Source organism: Buteo buteo, chromosome 12 (assembly GCF_964188355.1).
Source record: "Buteo buteo chromosome 12, bButBut1.hap1.1, whole genome shotgun sequence".
NCBI lineage: Eukaryota > Metazoa > Chordata > Aves > Accipitriformes > Accipitridae > Buteo > Buteo buteo.
The window spans coordinates 32,837,342-32,858,630 of NC_134182.1; the positions used below are offsets into that span (position 1 = coordinate 32,837,342).

Here is a 21,289-nt window from a genome sequence, read left to right on the forward strand (position 1 = left end):
TCAACGCTGAAACTGGCTGGTAAGTGCTAGAGAGAGTGAGCAATAGTGAGGAACAGGCACCTTAGCATGGTGTAAAGCACAGGTCTCTGCTCAGCGTTACCTACCGAGCAAGCTAGATGATTCCTCCTGCAGCCCCACCGGTGTCCTCTGATGGGGGTCAACAGGCACACTGATAGAGGAGATGCAGTTTCCTCTTTTAGGTTTTTAAGAGGCTGTGGACAAAATCCCACTCCAAAGGGCCTTACAGAAAACAAGCAGCCAGGGAAGGTGCTGGAATGGATAAAAGGCTCAGACAGAAAACCAGTGAGGAGTAAATACAGCAGTGGGGAAGTAGCTGAAGCTCTGCAGAGGTCTGCTGTGGGACCTGCCCTCTTCACCGTAACCGTAGGTAACCTGACCAAGAGGGCAAGCCGTGAGGTGACAAAGTTCCCTAACGACATGAAGTTAGGCAGGTCAGCAAGGGTAAGGGCCAGCTGTGAGGGATGACGGGCTATGTGACTGGGTCATAAATCGGCAGATGGAGAAGCGTGCTGATAAAAGAGGTGCAGGTGGGAGTAAACAGCCCACATGCTGCACGCTCAGCTATGGGTTCTGGCCATTGCCACCAGGGATCCTGAGCCCTTCACAGGATGCTCCACAAAAAGGGCAACTCGGTGTTCAGGAGCAGCCAAAAAAGCAAAACAACTGCCAAAATTTACTAGGAACAAAGCAGAAAACAGAGAAAAAAGTTGTTTCCTACAGCGGGGGAAACTGCAGCTGTCAGCACACCCACACTGCGAGAGATGTATCTCAGGCTGGAAAATGCACCTTCCAGATCAATTCCACTGTCCTGGAGAGAGGACCAGACGGACCTTTGGTCGAGCCCCATATGGCGACTGTGTGTGTGATTTTTGAGGAAATTGCTCTTGGGTTCCTATGGGGAAGCTGTGAGTCCCCATGGGCAGCTGGTGGGTGGGACTACAACACTTAGTGTTGCAATGACTTTGGGTTTGCACACATTTCCCCAACTTTCCAACCATGGTCAGTGCTGAAGGTCTAACAGACCAGTATTGCATTTTTTGATGAATACCAATTAATGTATCATAATGGAAAAATGACAAAACCCCATAAACCTTTATGAAATCAGTTTTTAAATGAGAATATTTGGGCAAAATGGCATTGCACATATGGATTTTTAGACACTATTTGGGAAACTGTAAAAGTTTAAAGTTAAAAGCACTTTCTTTAAATACTTTGCTTTTACAGTAACAGATAAAAATAATTTTACTTAATTTCATCATGGAATGGCATGACTAAATTAAGAATAAATCAATACAGCAGATAGTTTTAAAATGCACAGAGGTTATTTTAAAGAACAAAACCAGGGTATTAATCTATTAGGTCAGAAGGTCTGAATTTGCTTGAGGCTACAGAATAAGGGATGTATGTATCTGGAAATGGGGAAAACTGCATGAACACAGATTCAAAGCAAGACAAATGCATTCTGAGTTCAGGCCCTCTTTTGCTATTGGATTTCATAATATAAATTAACTAATTATACAAAGTAAAGTCTTACGATAATCTATGCAGGATATTCAAACTTATCTGATCATCTCACCTTAATTTCAGCAGGGTAGGAAATAGGTCTCTTGGCTCACTGGCAATCAAGATGATTCTCCTGTCCTCTTGTCTGTGGAAATCTGTCCCATATCACTGATACCACCAGATCATCCATATATCTTAACTTGTACCAAATAGGCATAAGTTTCTTGTAACAGCTACTCCCAAATCCTAAAGTGTTACTCACAGACAGAGTGTTTTCTATCACTAACGGTTATCATATATTAATTCCTGTTTTATCCTGTGCTAAATATTATACCTTATCTTACTAAGAGCTGGAATTAAATAATCTGCACCTATTTGCTGAAGATGTGCTAAATTCTCCTCCTTAGCATACATATGCCTTTATTTCTCTGTCAAATACTCCAGCAAGGCTTCCTGCAAAATATATATTCTAATTCCTGTTAGTGATACAGAGAGAGCTGAAAAATTATCAACTCCATACTGCAGCAATTTGGACTTTAATCCATTTAGTTTATCTTCAGAGGCAACTTCTTAGAAATAATACTAAAAGTGCTGCATTTGAATGGCCCTCATTAAAATGTGACATTCCACTTTGAATTTTGTGGGGTGAGGAGTTCCCTGAAATACTGCCCTTTTCATTATTAATCAGAATTCATGACTAAAGTCCAGAGTGAAAATGGAAGATACTGCTTGCTTATTACAGTATCAGCATTGTGGTGCTGGAAAGTAACAGCCATAAAAGCATGTAAAGAATAATCCTGATTATGAGATACATATTCTTGATAGTATGGAAAAAGAGAATTTTTTTCTTTTCATTATTCTGCATTCCCTTCTTGAATAAAAATTGGACTGCAGCTTACAGTGAGTTACCTGGTGAGGTCACTGGGAGTTTTGCCATTTACTTTGAGGAGACCAGCACCGCTGTGGAAGCAGAACTTCCAGTAGAACAAAAATAAGCTATGACCAAAACTGTATTCTGGGCAAATTTTGATCAGAGTCTGTGCAAATTTCACCTCGAACAAAGGTTTGAGAGATGATTGTCCGTGCTGGTGGAAAAAAAAAAGACTGGATTCTCTGCAAGAAACTGCTGTATTAATTAGCCAGGCGTTTGAGTGCCACACGCCTTTCCTGAGTAATAGTTTTATCTCCAACAGAATTCAGCTATTTGTGCTAATATAAATAGCACATTTATATCAGTACATATATACAAGTATTTATATTAAGAGGTAAGTAAATTCATGCTAACTGTGGAGGCTATGCTGGCTGCTTTTTATCAAAAATAAGACGATGTTCTTTCTCCCTTATGGAGCTTTCAAAAATTCAGAGCTGCTTGGCCTTCAAGTAAACACAGTTTTAGACAGAAGATTTTGCAATAGCCCATTGGGTTGTTGCATACTGAATTGTAACTCCAATTGATTGTTCTCTTAGAAGCTAAAGGGTTAACATGCTATTGAACCTCAAGCACAATGGGGTTTTTTAGGTCCTAAGTTCAGAACAAGATAGTTGAAGCATCTGTTCTCTGTCAACCAATAACCAGATATTAGCGTGGACTTGACACGGACTTGAGCATGCTCACGGTGTTGGAGTGACGCATATATATTCAGAGAAGTCCCCACGTGATTTGCTGCTCAAGGACCTACGAGAAGAAAGAAGAGGATGCCTCCTCACCTCTCACCAGCAAGCTCAGCAAAAGCTGGGTGTCCTTTGATAACAAAGCTAGGTCTAGCTTTGTTATCAAAGCTTATTGGCACCAAGGCCCTCAGTATAACTCCGAGCAAAAATATGTTACATGCAAAAATTGTAGTTTCTATTTTCTCTCTGATACTTGCTTCTTCCTCTTTTCAGTGAGAAAGGCTTTTGCAACCCACTATTCCTCACTTGTTTCAGTCAGCTACAGAAGACAGACTCATGCCTCTTTCAGCCATAAATACAATACTATCCTTGCTGAGACTTGCACTAGGGAACTCGAGGTGAGTGTGGAAAAGGCATTTCTAGATCATGCTTCCTCATTTCTGTATTTTCCATGGCTGAATTACAAGGCTTAGGGGGCTTATGGTTTTTCGTTTGTTTTTTTTTTTTGGGGGGGGGGGGGTTGAGGAGGTTTTTGGCCAGAAATAGCGATACTGAGCAAAATGTATACCTATTGCTTCAAGAACAGTCAACATATAACTTTTGTATAACCAAATTAATGCCTTGAGTAGGACTCACAAAATTTCCAGGCTAGGTACCCCTGCATTATGCCTAGGTAGAGTGGATCCAAGTTCCTGGAACTGGGCAGTTAACATCGGAGGTGGTACCTGGCTTCTCCAATTCACGGTGCTTACACGTTTGGTGGGCAGCTCTGCCTAAAAGCAAGCCGTCTCTGCATTGCTAAAACCACCTTGTTTCCTGTTGCCTTTGATCTTATGCTGCAGTGGCTGTCAGCAAAACTCAGTGAAGACGACAAAGTAAATCTACTTTTTTATTGGCTAAATTCCTGCTTCCGCAGGATGCTATCCAGGTCTGCAGTGGCATCCCATGGTTTATAATTAACAAAGATTAACTGGGCTGTGGACTAAAGGTTGGTGATAGTACTCCAGCCAAGTGGAGGGAGCTGCTTTGTATATAAGTGAATGTGCTGTGCCCAGTATAATGTGCTAGCAAAGCTACAACATAAATAATGCTATATATGAGGCTTATAACTGGGAAATTGCTGGGGAATACATGTTGAGCTATCACAGCCTTTTATGTTGAACCACTAGTCTTTTCTGAACTCTGGCTCTTATACTCAACTACTTCTATGCTACAAATCCTACTGTTTACAACTGTCAGCCATTAGGAAAGAGGGGCAAAATTTCTTTTACAAGAATTATAAAATGAAAATAGGAGACAATGAATGACGTATTCTGTTGACATAATATTTATTTTTTACTAGTTCTTGTTCTAACTTCTCATGGGAGAAATGTATAATTAAATAGATGGATTAGTAATCTGCTTATTTTTTGAGAGCAAATGCCTAAATTGATTCAAGATGATTAGAAAACGCACCTTGCTTCATTTAGGGGTAAGTGGGTGAAATGTAATGGCCTGTGATCTACAGAAGGTCTGAGAAGATGATCCAATGGTTGCTGTTATTCTTAAGTTCTGTCACTGTAAATGAAACTATTGTTTGTCCATAGTGTGTACATATCAGCTCATTTCAGCCACTAAAGTAAGTCAGCTTGGATAAATCTTTAATAACTTCTCTTTCTGCTTCATGATGCATTAAAGCTCCTGCTCCGGCATTAGTTTAGTAACATCAAAATGGTCTCATTTCATTTTTCTATCATTTGGGGAGGGGACATACAGTGCAGAAGTAATGAGTCACCTCTAAACCTATAGCTTATGATGGTATACAAAATAACCAGTGGGACAGGATCAAAGATGAGCTGGTGGGAATTCCCAGTGAGTAAGCCTAGCACAGCTAAGAGTGGCTCGTTTTGAGGCTGTTTAAAGCCTAAGAAAGCATGATGCCGTTTGGGAAGGGAGCCAGGTGTTATGCAACAAGAAACTCCTCACGCCTTTGGAACAAGCTCTTGGATATCTGCTCAAATACGCTGTTGTGTTAGCTGAAAATACTGCAAGGAATAGGAAAATTGGGCAAAAGTTGCCCTGGGGCAAAGCCAGAGTGCAATTACTGCCTATGTGCACTTAACACTCAGTATCCATAGTAAACATGGAAGAGGGGACTGCTTTTCCATCAGGGGAGTAAGTCACATATTGACTTTACCCTGTAATAACAGAGCGCATGCTGGCAGGTACCATGGAGAAGCAGACACACAGCGAATTTACACCCCCATTCATTCCTGTAGCTGCACGCAAACTTGTTACCGTTACCTTCACCCCTCCCAGTGATCATTCGCTCCATCCCAGCTCCGGTCAGGAGCAAGCAAAAGCTGCTGCCACAACTATGGAGCAAGCACAAAGTGGGTTTGATGGTCTCTGCCCCGATCGTGAATGTTCATATTGAAGACTGTCTTCTGTGCAGAAAGACAGCCTGACCAAAAGCGAACACTTTGCAAGTTAATTACTCCACGCAGAAGCCAGCACGCATTCCTCCCGAAGGCCTCTTCAGTGGGGAAGCACACACAAACCCAACAGCCCTGGCTGAGCCGCCAAACTGCCGGTCTCTCCTGCTCTCCAGCTGCTTCTGTTTTCCAGAATGCATGAGCACTGCTTATTTCTGTAATGTACAGCTCTCATCTAAAAAAGACCAGTGGGCACAATTCTTGCTTCTACAGATGCTAACTCCTGGGTGAGATTTTCACAGAGTCTGCCCTAGTGCTCAAAGTACAAACAAGCATTGCCTGATTACCAAAACCTTTAAGATGCCACCAGCAGAACACTGCTACTAGTTAGACAGTATTTATCCAAGATACATTTATGCAGCATTTGAGCTTATTTCCCCAAAAGGAAGTTTTAGTAGGAACCTGAAGTCACTGATTTCGGTAAAAGAAGTCTTCTCCCACCCCTACTGAATCCATTCGTGGCAGTACCCTCCCCTCCCATGGCCAGAAAACATGTGTGGGAAGTTTGGGGGATCCATTCCTATCTACTGTAGGTCTTTTCTTGCCTGATCTGTGAAAAGATGTGCTGCTTGTTTTGAGACAAGTTGCTTCATTCTGCAGTTTCTTGGCTGCTCCATCTGCAAAATGAGGATAATAAGAATGGCATCTCTTAAGGAAGCAGACTGCCACTCATGCAAGTTTTTGCTGTGCTTGGGATCTTCAGTTTGTGCTTGCTAAAGAAGTGAAAAAGATTTATTATTAAAGTGATTACAGTGTTGATATGCTTGTGATGAATTCCCTGCAGGCATGCAAATATATTAAAGGCCAAATTCATTTCTCATTTGTACTTGTACAAATTCCCTGCAACTCCAGTAATGCAGACAAGGCTACTCCTACATGCTGAGCATGTGGCAGAATCTGGTTCCACAGCAACTCAGTTTAGACATTTATGTGTAATAATTGAAAGCAGAGAGGTTATCATTTGCCTTATAAGCAACTTTGAATATTACCAGTCACTCTTCCCAACAGAACAGTGCAGAGGAAATGTGCTATATGGGGAGGCTGCAATACCATTTCCTCGGTGCTGGAAGCCTGGGAATAAGTAGCTCTAAGTAGGGGCTAATTAAGTGGAGGATGGGTTTTCTCTGGCAAGGTGATTGTCCTGCAGCTCCTCATGAAAGCTGATGTTACCTATTTCTGGAAGATCCCAAGATGCAGAGCAGGGATGAAAATATTTACCTCCCCAAGGAAGGGAAGTCACGTCCTCAAAGTACACTGTGCTTTCATGTACAAATAGGGTGAAACTAGTAAACTGGCTGGTGTGAGAGGAATGGCCATTGTGGTATGGATGGAAACTGGTGAGAAAAACAACAGAAAGATGAACAAGCACAAATCAGGCACCGAGCCTACATCTCTCAAAATATGTGTGCAATGGTACCAGGCACAGAAAACACATGGTACGGTTACTGCCACCCTGAGTGATGCATGTAGATACAGTTGTCTTGAAAAGTGCTGGTATAGCAGGCTCAGAGCATACTGATGATTCAATCTCTGAAATAATTCGAAATGGCAGTCACGCTCCTGAAGGCGCACAAAGTCCTTATCTCCCTTTTAAAGCAAAGAAGCTACCGCACCGACAGGAAAATAGAGGGAATGCTGGAAGGCTTTACAGCAATGCATATCAATGAAAGGCTCCTCTTGGCTAACTATCCTAGAGTGAAACATATTCCTAGTGATTCTGCCAAAGATCCTTGAAATGCTTTGATGGTGGTTGATAGGGGAGAAAATAATCATAACTACAAAGCAGAGGAAAGTTTTTGCTGTCTTGCTCTTGCAGCGTTGGCTACACCTTTACAGGGGACCTGGGCTACCAGAGAACTTTAAGGTGGCAAATCTTTGCCAGAAGTACGGCAGCTGGACCAAGGGAAGTAAGCCCACTGCCTCACTTTATTTTTGCCTATAACTACATCTTGGCTTCTTCATATAGCTCTAAACACCAGCTGGCAAAATTAGTTAATATTAGTCTGAAAGGAAGCGTTGTCGGTTGATTTGGAAAAAGCAGCTCTCAAACAAAGCCAGTCTGTTTCATTAAAAGGAAGCAATCAGCAAAGGAAACTCTCACCTGCCTCTGTACAACCTCTGGGCCCTATCATACACCATCAGGGCAATTTAGATTTTGCCACTGATGATAAAGGAAAAAAGAATCTGAAGTAAAGAAGGAAAAGTCCAACTAGGTCAACAACGTCCCTGACGGGTGGCAATAGGGTATCTTGAGAGCTGGTATGCAGAGCAGACATGGAAATGCTTGAAAGGATTCAATTTTACAGCACAGGGAAAGATTGCGCTGCTTCTGTTTCTATATAAGGTAGGTAATAAACTGTATCTGAACTGGTAGAAGAGGAATGAGATGACCCACATTTCAAAGCTGGAACCTGGTGGGTTATTATTATTTATGACTCATAAAGCATGTGCAGTGCACCAAAAGAAAGGGAGACGTGCTCCCTGCCCAGAGGAGCCTTCAATGCGAACTTTGAGAGAAACATTCCACTGTACATGGGGCTAACTCTAAGGGCTTTTTAAAATTCTAATTACAGTGTAATGAAGATCAGGCCTGCTCTTCTTTTGGTCAGAAAACTGAGATCCTTTCTCCTGTCTCTACAGCAGGTGGTTTTTATGTTGGGTGAATGCAACAGCTGTATTCTCCATAAACTGAAATAACAACATTCAGGTACTGCTGATTTTCCACTTTTACTTGCTGATTTTAGTTCCATTCCCCCTCTTGGCCATGTCTGCATTTTCTCACTTTCTCCTCCACAGAGCTAGTGCTACCATTTTTTCTTTTCCTTTCTTTGTTCCTCAGTTTTCCAGTATTACTTTTTTTCTTCTTCATGACCTTTCTATGGAGTCTCACATTCGTATCTTACCTCTTACTGTTCAATCATTCCCTTTTCCAGTTTTCTTCCTCTTTGCCTCATCTTGCTCAACCCTTTCTGCCTTTCCACCCTCCATTGCTCCCAGCCAACCTTTTTCCCCTCAGCAACCCCATTCTCTCAACCAACTACCACATCCTCCAGTGGATCCCCCAAACCAGTGGCTTCCTCTTTGCCCTGCCTTCAGGAACCGAGCTCCGTATCCACCCTTCAGATGGGGCTCCTCTTCCTCACCCGCACCCTCCTCCTGCCTCCGCATCACCACCCTCTGCCTCTCTAGGACATGGCCTACAGGTTTCCACCCAAAATCGCAGCTCCTCGCCCCAGACCTCCGCACTAGCTACGCCCAGAGCTTCAGAGCTCTCAGGAAAACCCTCCTGAGCCCACCGCTGCCCTTTCCAAGGTCCCTAGCCGTGATCCCTGAAAGTCTCCAAAGATCCCTGAAAGTCTGCCAACCCCCCCGCCGCTGTCGGGCTCCTAACATCCCTCCCGGCCACCGCTACCGTCCAGCTGGATTAACATCTGGAGGTGAGGACGGATGGTTGGGACACAGGGCTGTGTTCTTCCCGTCGGGGGTCAAATCTGTCCAGCACCCTCCCTTCTCCCGGGGGTCCCACCCGGCAGTTATTTAGCCCTTAGGGGCTTTGGGGGCCGCTCCGGGGCTCCGAGGGGAGCTCTAGGAGAGGAGCTTTGCCTCTTGGAACGTGGGGAGAGGAGAAGAACCGGGGCAGGGGAGGGCGCCGGCGATGCCCGGCGGCGGGGGAGCTGCGCGACCCGTGGGCGGGCGGCGGGTCCCCGCCGCCCGCCCACGGGTCGCGCAGCTCCCCCGCCGCCGGGCATCGCCCCGGAGCATCCCCCGTAGCGGTCCCCGGGATGCCCCCCCCCCCCCATCCCCGTAACTCCCGTTCGCAGCGTCGTCGTTTTACCTTCCACTTTGGTGAGGGTGAGGACGGGGCTGTTGCAAGCGCTGAGGGGGGCCACCCTGGCCGAATGCTTCTTCATGGCGAACCCGTCGCCCGGCGGCAGCTTCCCCCCCGCCGACCCCGTGCCTACATCCTGGCGTCGCCGGAGCTTCCCCCCCCCCCCCCCCCCGCGCCCCGCCGCTACGGCTCCCGGCCCGCCGCCCTCTGCCGCAGCACCGGGCGGCGGCGGGGGCTGGGGCTCGCCCGCCCGCTCGGGGCTGCTGCAAACCCGACGTCACCGGCACGGCTCCCCCCCCCCCCCCCCCCGCCCGCCCCCAGGGCTCCCGGGGCCGCCCCCCGGGTCGGAGGAGGCGGAGAAGGGCGGGTTAGCGCCCGGACGCCGCGGCGATGGGCGCTACCGAGCTTCCCTCCCCCCCAGCCCCGGGGCGGTCCGGCCTCGGAGCCCGCTCCGGGCGCCTTTCCCCGGGCAGCGCTCCGGTAAAGCGCGCAGGGAAGCCGGCCCGTAATGCGGCTGCGGACACCGTTCCCCCCGCTGGTGGGCCAGGGCTTCCCGGAGCCAGCCGGGCTCCCGGCCCCGGCGATTTCTGCTGGCGCTGGGCTACCGCCCCGCAGGGAAAGGGCTCCCGGCTTTGCGGGCTCGGCTTAGTTCCCCTCTGGCTGTCTTACGGGAGAGGGTAATTTACGCTCTCCAAACCGGTTTTTTTCCTGCACCCGCATTGTATCCCTCCTTTATTCTCCTTCAGGTCCAGTCACTGTTCTGCGTCAATTTTCATCCGTGCCTTTAGTAATTTCTACCATCCCTTCCACAGCCTTTCTGCTCCTGCTGTGTCCTTTCTAAGAGGGAGACCAAAATTAGACGCAGCCGTCAAGATGAGGATACACTATTGATTTATCAATAATATTCCAATACTTGCAGTAGCATACTCCACAGCTTTCTTAACACAGCTTACCAACTTCTTTTCAAGGTATGAAACAAAATACCCTCCATACCTACAGACAAGTTAGATAAAATAGGGTATTTCACAACTGGATGCTGCTTGTATGTAGCAACTTTTTATGGTGGTGTCCCGTCCCCCCCCAAATAATGTTAAGACCCCCAGTCATGACATACCAACAACGTGCGGTAGATTTACCCTTCTGTTGATATGCAAAAGCCTAACCGGTATTAATTAACACGACTTAATGCAAGTGGATCCAGGAGAGAACAGATTCTAACAAATGAATACGAAACATGTAAAAAAGATTGTGTCGCTGTAAGCAAAGAATCAGCTTTCACAAGATGCTGGGCACGGTGAGCTCAGCACCCTTTACTCCTACTGATTTCTCCTGTGGATAAGAAAATACCGAGTATGTTTACCAGGTTCCAATACGAGCTGCGTCAGCAGACAAAGACGCAAATACTCAATGTTTCTTAAGATTTGGTCAAATTAAAATGAGTGTACTTTGCAAACAAGACTGGGCAGCCATCAATACTCCACAAACATTCCAAAGTATCTGTTAATTATATAAATACTAGCTGTTGAAAAGCAGCCTCAACAGACTGTTTAGCAAACCGTGGGAAAACACCACCTTACTTGTGCCGGCCAGACAGCTCTTTATATTTAAGAGGCAAGCTCTCTTGGTGGGTCAGATCCGTACTATTAGTTTGCAAAGGTCTCATCTGGTGATCCGCAGTCTGATGAAGCTCAGGGGTGGTCTGCATTTCCTATGCCTCTTGTGTGTCAGCCTTTGGGACGAGCTTTATAAAAGAAATCATCAGGCTTCTTTCAAAGTGATCCTTCTGGAGAGCATATTCATGTGCTCAGTGCTAAGACCACAAAAGCTCGCCTTGGTCAAATGAAAAAAACCTGACTTTCACGGTTATTTCCAGGCCTTCTTAGTAGAATTATCTGATCCATCCAGATTCCTGTGATGTTACAGATCATAGGCATGTTGGGAACTGTGGGTCCGTCTCGTATCACTGCACTATTTCATCTCCCAGTCCAATTAGTTTCTGATCTTTGAAAGAAGTTACATAAAAAGAGGCGGACCTCACCTCAGATGGTTCTGTCCATGAAATATTTTGCAATGTTGCAGCGCCTTTTATCTGAGGATTTGAAAGCACATTATAAAATGTTAACTCATTTTACACTGCCTCTGTGAAGAAACTTCAGGCTCACTGGTGGGTAAAATACAGCCACAGAATTTAAGTGACTCCCTCAGATTCAGATGACCAGTAACATCAGAACCCAGATAACCCTGGCTGGCGTCTGCTCTGAGCTTACCTTCCAGGATCATCTGGCCCTCTGCTATATAAGCAGGAAACTACTGAATCAGCACTTTACAGCCAAATATCACCTACTTTTCCTAGTGGTAAATGGCTGTGCAAGGCAGGACAATCGGAATTCTCTCCTGGCTATATCGTGTAATCAATGGGACATTCATAAGGATTAAAACACTATTTATTAAAAAGTCTTTGTTGCTGGGCACTTATACTCTTTCCTTTCTGCAAGGTTTATGTGCTCTTATTTTTTAAAGGAAAAACACAGTAAGCACATTATTTTACTTGGAGGATGGTGCTGCTCACCTAGAGAATCACACTGAAAACAAGACAATTTTTTTTTTTTTTTGATGGCATGTTATTTTAGCTCCGCATATATTTAATATCACAGGATTGGTAGAGTTGTTGACAAGTTTCAGGCTTGCAATGTTTTCTTTAAGCCTACAACTCCAAATGTCAAAGACTTGTATGGCAGTAACTACCTCCTGTGGCTGGCCGGACCTTTGCTTGCCTAGATGAGAGTGGTGTCCGAATTCACTGCTTAGCAGAGACGGGCGCACCTCTGCCAGCTGTGCTCCGAGAGAGCCAGGAGGCATCTACGCCTTCAAACCTCCTGACCTCCTTCCTCCTCTGCCGATGCCTTGCATGACCACAGCACTCAAGACTCCTCTCTTTAGCGTTCAGTTTAGTCACCCCAGAGAAGCTTTCAAAGGCACTGAGGACAATTAGTATCCAACTACGACAGGTTTCAAATTGGGGATAGGATATCCAACCACTTGCAGGCTTTTGGAAATCTTTTGCCCAATGTGTGCGTGAAGTATAGCTAATTGAGGCTGATGCAGTCCGATACATACGGCTCTCCTCGACCCTGATCCCAGAGCATTTTAACTCATCAGTCTCCGATTTCTCTTGCTGCCCTTACAGGTGCGCACACTTATACCAGAGATCCACACTAGGCCCCTGTCTTACACTGTGCATAAAAACATCAGCCACATATCACAATAGCAAAAAGCTGTGTTTATTTAATGAAGACTAGGGTGCCTGAGGACTGTATTCCCGGGGCACTACAGTGAGAGCTGCCTTTGGCAGCAGGCTTCTTACTTTCCGTAACTTGTAGCACACTGCAGCCTCCCCACCTCCCTAAGCCTTACATTTAGTAAGGCTAAATTTAATGGATTACATTTAGTTTAATTTACAGTAAGCATCTTACAGTATAAGCAATGCAAAACTGATGCACTCAGGGTAAAATTTCAAGTCAAATTTATGTTTTTTTTTTCTTTACAAGACCACTCCCATATTCAAGAGGTAATGGAGGAGAAGCTGGTGGCTGCCTGGGCTGCAGAGAGCTTACAAATGTGGAGAAGAAACTCTCAAAGCTTGAAAACTGGAGAAAGCAGACTTTCATTTCCAAACAAGAGCAAGGATGCTTCATGTGAAAAAGGCAAGGTCGGATTAAAAATCCAGGATGAGATAGTTAGAATTTGCCCAGTTTGAAGAATTTGTAGAATTTTAGTTTGATTTTTTGGTTTTGTTACAGTCAGTTACCCTTGTTTATTTTAGATTAAGAAATTATAGTCGTTGTGTTGGGTTTTTTACACATAAACCTATATACAAGTGTGCTAACACCGAGCATCATACTCCTTTGAAGCTCTTGTATCACCACCACTTTTCTGAAAGACTTCTTATTGAGATAGAAAGGTAGATTCAAGACAAAACTAAATTCTCATAGTTATGTGTGATACAACCTTTGACTTTTATCCTATTAGCTAGTTTGTTTGACCAACATGAAACATGCCCCGTTGGTAACATGCACAGTTGGTATTTTTCCAGTTCAGACGTTTTCATGTTTAGTGTACTCATTAATAGGACATTTATTAATTTAAGTGCTTGCCTTACCACTGAGGGCAATAATTGCTCTGCTTAGCAACCCTAAAGGAAATGGAGTGTGGACTTGTACTTGTGTAGCCAATTTCCTAATAGGCTCCATCTCATGCCAGAATGAATTCATCTGCCAGGAGTCAAATACATGCATGAAACCTACACAATCTGTCAGGAACAGATCATCCTTTCCTCTAGTTTATTTGAAGTTATTTGGTGAATATTCTCCACAAATAATTATTAGTCTGTTTCTGAGGAGCTTGTTCTACTTGTATGAGTTTTGTTTGGCTACTGTCTAACAACTTTCTAATCTGTTTTCATTTCCCAACTAAAAGAACATAGATGTCAAAAGCACATTTCCAACACAAATAATAGCTATTTTGGAAGTCATGTTCGCTGTCTTGCAATCGTTCTGAAACCTGCATTTAGATGCGCTGTCTGGTGACCATCCACTGCTATTCTGTTTGCACGCCTCCTACATTCACAACCTCCCCTCAAAACAAACTCACATTTTTGTCAAATTTACATATAGTCTTTCTCTGCAATATTAGCCTAGCTGTAAGGATGACGTCTTTCCAATCTTCCCTATTCCAAAACAGTTCCGTTACTTCCAGTACCATGTCTTGAATTCACAGAACAAGGCAGTGAAGGGAAGAGGAAGGATTAAAACCTGTTTGGCTAGAGGTGTTCGCCAGACTGCGCTAAACAGAGACTTCATAGAATTAGTGTTATACCTGAATGTCTTCTCTTCAAATTTGATCAGATATACAGCACTACAGATAACAGTCAAATCTGAGGTGTCCATAAAGGCTGCAGATGGTATATATGACCATATATCCAACAGACACGGATGCAAAGTCCTGGTGAGAATATCTTCCTCATGGTTTTTTTTAACCTTAACTGTTTCCAGTATTTTCTGAGAAGCTCTCCTGGTTTTGTGCATAAAGAACAGCTGCATTTCAAATAATACTGGCGAATTCTACAAAATGTAAGGAAAAACGCTAGTTTAAGTCTCAGAGTTTCACCACTGGACTATGTAACTTTAATTTTCAGACTTGTGCTTTAGGAGTTTGACAGGAAACATTCATATCTTAACCATGTTTCGGAAGGGAAACATTTTGTCAATTTTTATGTTACTTTGAATTTTAAAGAAAAGTTAATTCAGTGCCCACAGGCAGGTATGGGACTGTGAAGTTTTGCAAACGAAACCTTACGTTTACAAGGGAATTAGGTGTTTGCCAAGCTGCTTCAAACCTGCCTGACACTGCTGGGGGACAAGGGCATCCCAAAGCCACTCAGTCTCCACCTTCATTGTCTTCAGCAGCACAGGGGAAATGAGCACTGCTATTAGCCCAGGGCAATACTTCCTCAAAAATGGACATGCAGGAGAAATATGACAGAGACTATTCATTTTCTGAAGGCCGCTGGGTCTCCTGCGACCGACAGTAAATTGAGAACAGGTGTGTAAAGGTGAACGGCCCATGAAGACAATGCAAATTTGCACAGCTTTTGTCACAATTACATGATGCCCACGCAGCTCCTTCAGTGGACTGGCTCCACACCTTTGCCTCTCTAGAGGTGCAGTTTAAGGGAATTGCCCGCTTTTGGACCAGGTGGCTCAGGAACAACCATCATATGGCAACTGTGATTGTTCAGTGAGGCCACCTGCAAGGTTTGCCTTTAGGAGCTGTGATCTGTAATGAAATACAGGCATCAGACTACCTAAATATATGGCATTTCTTGATATTAGTGGTAGGAACACAGGAGAAACTGAAAAGGAATAAACCAGTAAAACACTTGAGATGCCCATTTGGCTTCCTGCAGTTTTGTCATTCCCTGGGAACTCCAGCAGGCTCATCAGTTTTGCCTGGTAGAAGCTGCTCTTTGCTAGCTGCCTCTGACAGCTCCACCAACCCTCCTTCTGTCTCTTGTCACTTTTGAGCCATTTCAAATGCCCATTCCCAAAGCTAACAGTTCCCTGTGCAGTTGTGGCTGGAGACGAGAAAGTAAGTGTTCTCATAATCTAAGAGCCTGGCAGTTTTTCTAATGACCCCCCTGGGTTTATTAGGCAATTGCTTTTCCTTGCATATTTGCATATGGGACGCTGTCTAACTATGAGACTTTAATGACCCCAAATCACACAAAAAGCATTATTATGCCATCAATATCAACAATTCAGTAACAACTATTTCTTAACCCTCCATTATCTAGGATACATCCAGTATTAAAAATAACTGGGTATCACCTCTACATTTTTCACAACCAGCCCACTCCTGGCCAGTTGTCTTTGTAAAGCACTGGATATGCAGTGCATTTAAATGTAGTTGTGCATGTTTTCTGCCATCAGAAACGGTGTGTAAGCTGTGTTAAACCTCTACTGCTGTCACACCCCAGCTTGGGAGAACCTGACCCCTCTAGTAAAGACACAAAGGTGGCCAGGAGACCATGTTTGGCAGTAGCTCACACTTCTAGCATTGTAAAAAAATAGGTGAAAAAAATCTGAAGTTGGAACATACGAAAACAGAATTAAAAAATCTAAAATCTGAAAACAGGATTAAAAAAATCCATTGTTCAGACTCTGGCTCAGAAAGAAAAGAAATAAGATCAATCTGTGAGGCAAGCTTTTGTCCTCAAAGAAAAGGTTCTTTCAGAATTGACTGAGCAAATAAGCATACGCTCCCGGTCTCAAACACACAAGCAGAGTTCATGAGAACAGAAGACATGAGCACATTTTTTGTCTCCTTCTCACCTGAATATTTACAGAACTCTGCACTGCCCTCCCAAGTAGTATCAGGCAGGCAAGGAACAAAAAATGAGATGAAAAAGGGACATCCAAAAATCTTTCAGAAAATAACAGTAAAGACGCTTTCGAGCAAATATACTCTGTATTTCAAGTCACCCTTTTTATGGACAGTGCTCTGGGATGAAAATCGTGACGTCTGTCAAATTTAAGTTTTACTGCCGGCTGCTTGAACAAAAGATAAGGTAGGACATAAGCACTCCCAGTGGCCTGTGGACTGGAGAGGGTTTCAGCCTACATAACTTGCCAGATATTTGCTAGGAAGAAAATTGCTGCCTATCTAAAATCAAAAGATGTGTAAGAGCCAGCAGGTCAAGACTGATTCCTGTGTTGCTCTTTTACCAGGAAGACTGATTTTAAACACTTTAAATAATTACATTTTTCCTGTTCTCCTCTGTATACTCTGCACTTTGTCTTTCTTCTTATTTTTTATGTCAGCATTTCTTTTTTCTTTGTGTTGTCTTTTCCTTTTCTCTTTCATGTCTTTCCTTTGTCAAATTTCTCCCAGTGCTAACACTAAAAAGCTTGCAATATGAACTGAATGCCACATCCACTTAAAAAGTTACACAGACAAAGAGAAAAAAAGCATGCAACTGTGGGTTCTTTTTTTTATTGTTCACGTCCATCACAACCCTTAATAGCTAGTACTGGGATTTTTTGAGGTATCTTAGACCTCACAATTTACAGCTTCAAAGTCAATTTGCTGTAGCTGTCCAGAAGCTGCGCGCCTCTCAAGCTCTCCTACCCTTTGCTCTGTGATTCTAAGTTTCTGTCTGTGCACACTATTAGTGTTATGTCCAGAAGAATTCAAGATGAGGATGAAAAATAATGCCCTAGGCACAGCCTCTCCCCAAACGTTCCAAGTCTGCCCTGCTTCCTTACAGGAGCTCCAAGCGAGGTCCAGCAGAGTGGGCTTCTGGGTTAATTCTTGGGAAGCAGCAAGTCAGATCCCTGGAAGCAACAGGTTAATTTTCCTGGGACCTCTCACTGAAGTGCTTAAATTAAGTAGCTGTGCTGATTGCCCTCAGAGAGACCATTCCATTTGGCACACTGAGTTCCTCCTTCAAGCGTAGATTTTATTTAAAAGGCGTTATACAGGATGAACCTTTTCGCACCAAGTGCTTTGTAATTATATCCTCCCTACCCTGCAATCCTAATCACTCCAGTCTCCCACTCTTGGAGAGGCTAACTGCTTCTTCTTGAGCCCACTGGCTACTTCTCTCTTTTTTGGGGGCTTCTCCTCTTGCTTCTTTCAACCACTATTAAGGGACATATTAATACAGTTGGGCCCCAGCTATTTTATTATAAGACAGCAATATAACCTTGCTTCCTAGAAGAATATCTGCGTTCAGATACTGTGAAAGGAAAAGGGAGAGAACTCTGGGGTGGGAATGCCTATTATAAAATCTAAAAGTACCTACTGGTGTGAGCTACAAGCAGTGGCAGTGCGATCCTCCCACTCCTTTTCAGGCTCTGCCATTACTGTGACACAGGGCGTGAGTTAAATTTCTGCCACAAGTTACTCGTGAGTACCCTGGGACATAACTTAGCTACTTCCTTAATGTGCTTTTGAGATCCTATGCTGAAAAGCCCTGTGAACAGCCAAGCATTATTGTTATTAGACACTTGGAGTATATCTAACAGGCTTATTATTTATAATTTAACACCCTTTCTTAATAAAGAGTATGAATTTATTACTAGTGCAGAGGGTGAATGTATTGTTATTGCCATTTGTCACAGGTGCAAGAATAATCAAAATCTTTGGGTCATACGCTAAACCTCAGTTTTTGAAATTACAGTAAAACAGCATTTTGAAGACCCAAGAATTACCTCTCTTAATATTCTAGGTGCTCATAAATCGATTCTTAATCTTATATATCTTTATAGCGTGAATGATTTTAACCTCACAAGTGCATTACTGAACAATACAATGTCAGATGAATGTCTACAGCAAAGGCATATTGCCTCATATTCATGGGAAACACCACAGAGATAGTTTAAGTCCTTTGGGCTGCTTCAACGCCATGGGAGTTTTGATTAGAGAGTGGGGTTGAAGATGGGAAATGAGCTCAAAGTTGTGGCTGGAAAGTTAGGAGGGCTGCTCTGTCCCTTTGGAAAGGAGGTACTTTATATAAAGGACCATGGATATAGTCAGGAGATTCATAACACTGTAAAACCAGAATAATTCCACAGATTTCAGTGCAGCCGTGTCAGATGAATGCACAAGCAGCAAAGAGTACACTCTATCCCAAATATCTTGTACTGAATTCTTAGTGCACTTTTACTTAGACTATAACATTGTTTGTCGTAGCCCTCAAAAAACAGCCACGAGACTGAGGAAAACTGAAAGTTTTTTCCAACAGAAATACTTTGAATAAACAAGGCAGGATTGTAACATTATGTTCTCTATTTGATGAATTTATTTAGTCTAAAATAAGCAAAAACCTTGTGGGGTTTTGTAATTCTTCAGATTGGAAATTCAGTGAGTATCAGCTTAGCTCTAAAAAATGTCACAGATACTGGCCAGCTATTGATGAGGCGGTCTAACAGATTGCCTTCGATTTCAGCAGATACAGGGGTACCACAGCCTGAGGGTCTGTGAAGGAGGTCAGGAAAGGACCAGGGAGAAAGGGATGGTTTCTCTTAGTCACTCTTGTGCTTCTCTCTAGTTTTAGCTGGGACTATACTATGGCATGCAAATTTACTACAGATATCTTCTTTTCCCCCCAGCCACTCAGGCACAAGGTATGTAGGCTATTTGTGGAAGTTCTGTATGATACACAACTTTTACCCTTTGTTAGTTTGATTCCTGCCAATTTTTAGGAGTTTGCAATTTACATAGTGTTGCAAAAAGCAGAGATTTCTACAATCTTCCTTGGGATGTGAATGTCCATTGGTGGATCTTGTCTGTTTTTCTAATGCAGTATGAGAAGAAAGCAGGTATAATGGGTTCTTGCTGTTTCTTGCTAGCCAGTAATTGCTAAATCTGTACAGATTTTGTTAAAATAGGCATGATGATTTTTTAAAATGCTGGAGTAGAAACTTCGTTTCATGCTTATGTGACAATGGCTGTGAGCATTGAAGATGTGTCATTCTGTGCTATAAGCCCTGTATTTTACACAATAACAAGACAGCTCTTTATAACGACCTGCTGCTGCTTATCATTAATCCCTCAACTTCTAGACTGGATTTGGTTAATGCTTTGGGGGAATGAATCTGGATCATTAATTAACAGTACCGGGGATATCTGTAATAAGATTACGCACATGGTTTTATATTCCCATGACTCAGTCAATTTTCTTTTGAAGTAATGGGAACTTTGCCATTGCACTCAATGCACTCAACACTGGAACCATCATTGCTGGTAAAACAGTAATACTAAAACAGCTAAAAAGGAAACTAAATTTAAAAAGTAGACAAATTAAAAATATTAGCTTATAGACTAGAAGGAGGGAGGGTCATGATAAGCTATGAATCCATAGGAAAGCTAAAAGAGGGCAGAGCATTAGGCAGAAATTTCCAAGACAGAGAAGGAAAGAGAGGACCACCAGACAGGGTAAGCCAAAAACAGATGCACAACAGTTCAGACAAGCATTTGAACACAAATACAAAACACACTTGGAATCAGAAATAAGAATAATATTGGGTTAATTTAGAAAAATGGAAGCACCTGCCTATTGTGGGGGAACTCTATGTGTGTTTCAGATAGAGCGTGGGAATTCAGCAGATCCTGTTCCTTTCAGCTGGAGTGAAATCTAGGCTACTAAAAGCACAGATTTCTATTACAAGGAGGCTCCTTGTCCTATAATATGTTGTGTGGGGTTAACATGTGTCCTTGTGCAAAGAGACTTCCAACTTGTTCTTAAGCTGCAGTTTGACCCTTTCACCATAGCCACCAAGACAAATTCTTTGGAGAATCCAGCTGATTTGTATCCCTCCCATCATGCAAAACAAACCTGTCAGATACGGCCACAGGAGTGTTCACTGGATGGCACATGGCTATGAAGTAGGAGTAGTGGGGAGAAGACTGGCACTTCATCTGAGGCTCCCCTGGCTGGTACCCTATGGTCTTAGCATAACCCTGGGGGGAACATCAGCTTCTGGTGTCACTTACAGTAGGATGAGGCATGCTCTGATCTTTGCTGGGGAACTGGACGATGCCTGGATGATGGTAGGATAAGGGACCTGAGAGCAAGAGACGGCCTACCCATCTCCCTCTCACCTGTACTGAACCTCCATTAGGCAGGCTCCAGGCTCTGCACTGATGGCAGAATCATTCTCCTGAGATCTAGAACAAGGAAACTTTCCCCCTGGGGTGGCTGTCTGTGCTCTTCTTCCCTCTCCCACTCCCAGCAGATGCAGGTCCAGATCTCAGGTTAAATCTCCACTGAACTGTGAAGCAGCAGGAAAGCAGATTTATATCCTGCATATTATTTCCACCAGCGTTCCCCCAAGTGAATATAAAACATTACTATAATTCTGTCCTAGGGTTCTGTTGATATTAACAAATCACTTGAATCTTGCTCTAAGTAATCAAAATTACAAGTATCTTTTATTGCAGTTACAGGCAGGAGGCAAATGCGGCTGGGGCCTTGTTATTCAGATATGTGTAATAATTCAGGCAGCAGCATATATTTCTTCAACTGCTTTTCTTTCATGGAACAGTCTAAAAGCCTTCAGCAATGCCACACATAGTTCCTCAAAGCTCTGAAACATAAATCTAGGTCCCATACCACCTAATCGAAATAAATAGCACAAATGCCAAACAATTTTTTTCTGATTAACTAGTATAAAACACCTTGCAAATAACTTATAGCTGTTTCATGTAATAACTCACTGAAAAGAAATAACTCTTCAGTGTCAATTTAAACCTGGCTTGGATATTAGTATTTCCAGTGCAAAATGTAAAA

General features: G+C 43.5%; 1 protein-coding gene across 2 annotated transcripts in view; it reads right to left on the reverse strand.

Annotated features, from left to right (window-relative positions):
• Window positions 1-21,289, reverse strand: part of SLC35F3 (solute carrier family 35 member F3) — a 185,487-nt gene that overhangs the window by 61,749 nt on the left and 102,449 nt on the right. Inside the window, exon 1 of one of the 2 annotated variants that reach the window (XM_075043270.1) lies at window positions 9,445-9,592. The exons of the other annotated variant lie outside the window; for it this stretch is intronic. Coding sequence (XP_074899371.1) covers window positions 9,445-9,520 — 76 coding nt within the window. The 5' untranslated portion in view covers window positions 9,521-9,592. Of the gene's footprint in view, window positions 1-9,444; window positions 9,593-21,289 lie in introns of those variants that run through there. 2 annotated transcript variants of the gene reach the window in all.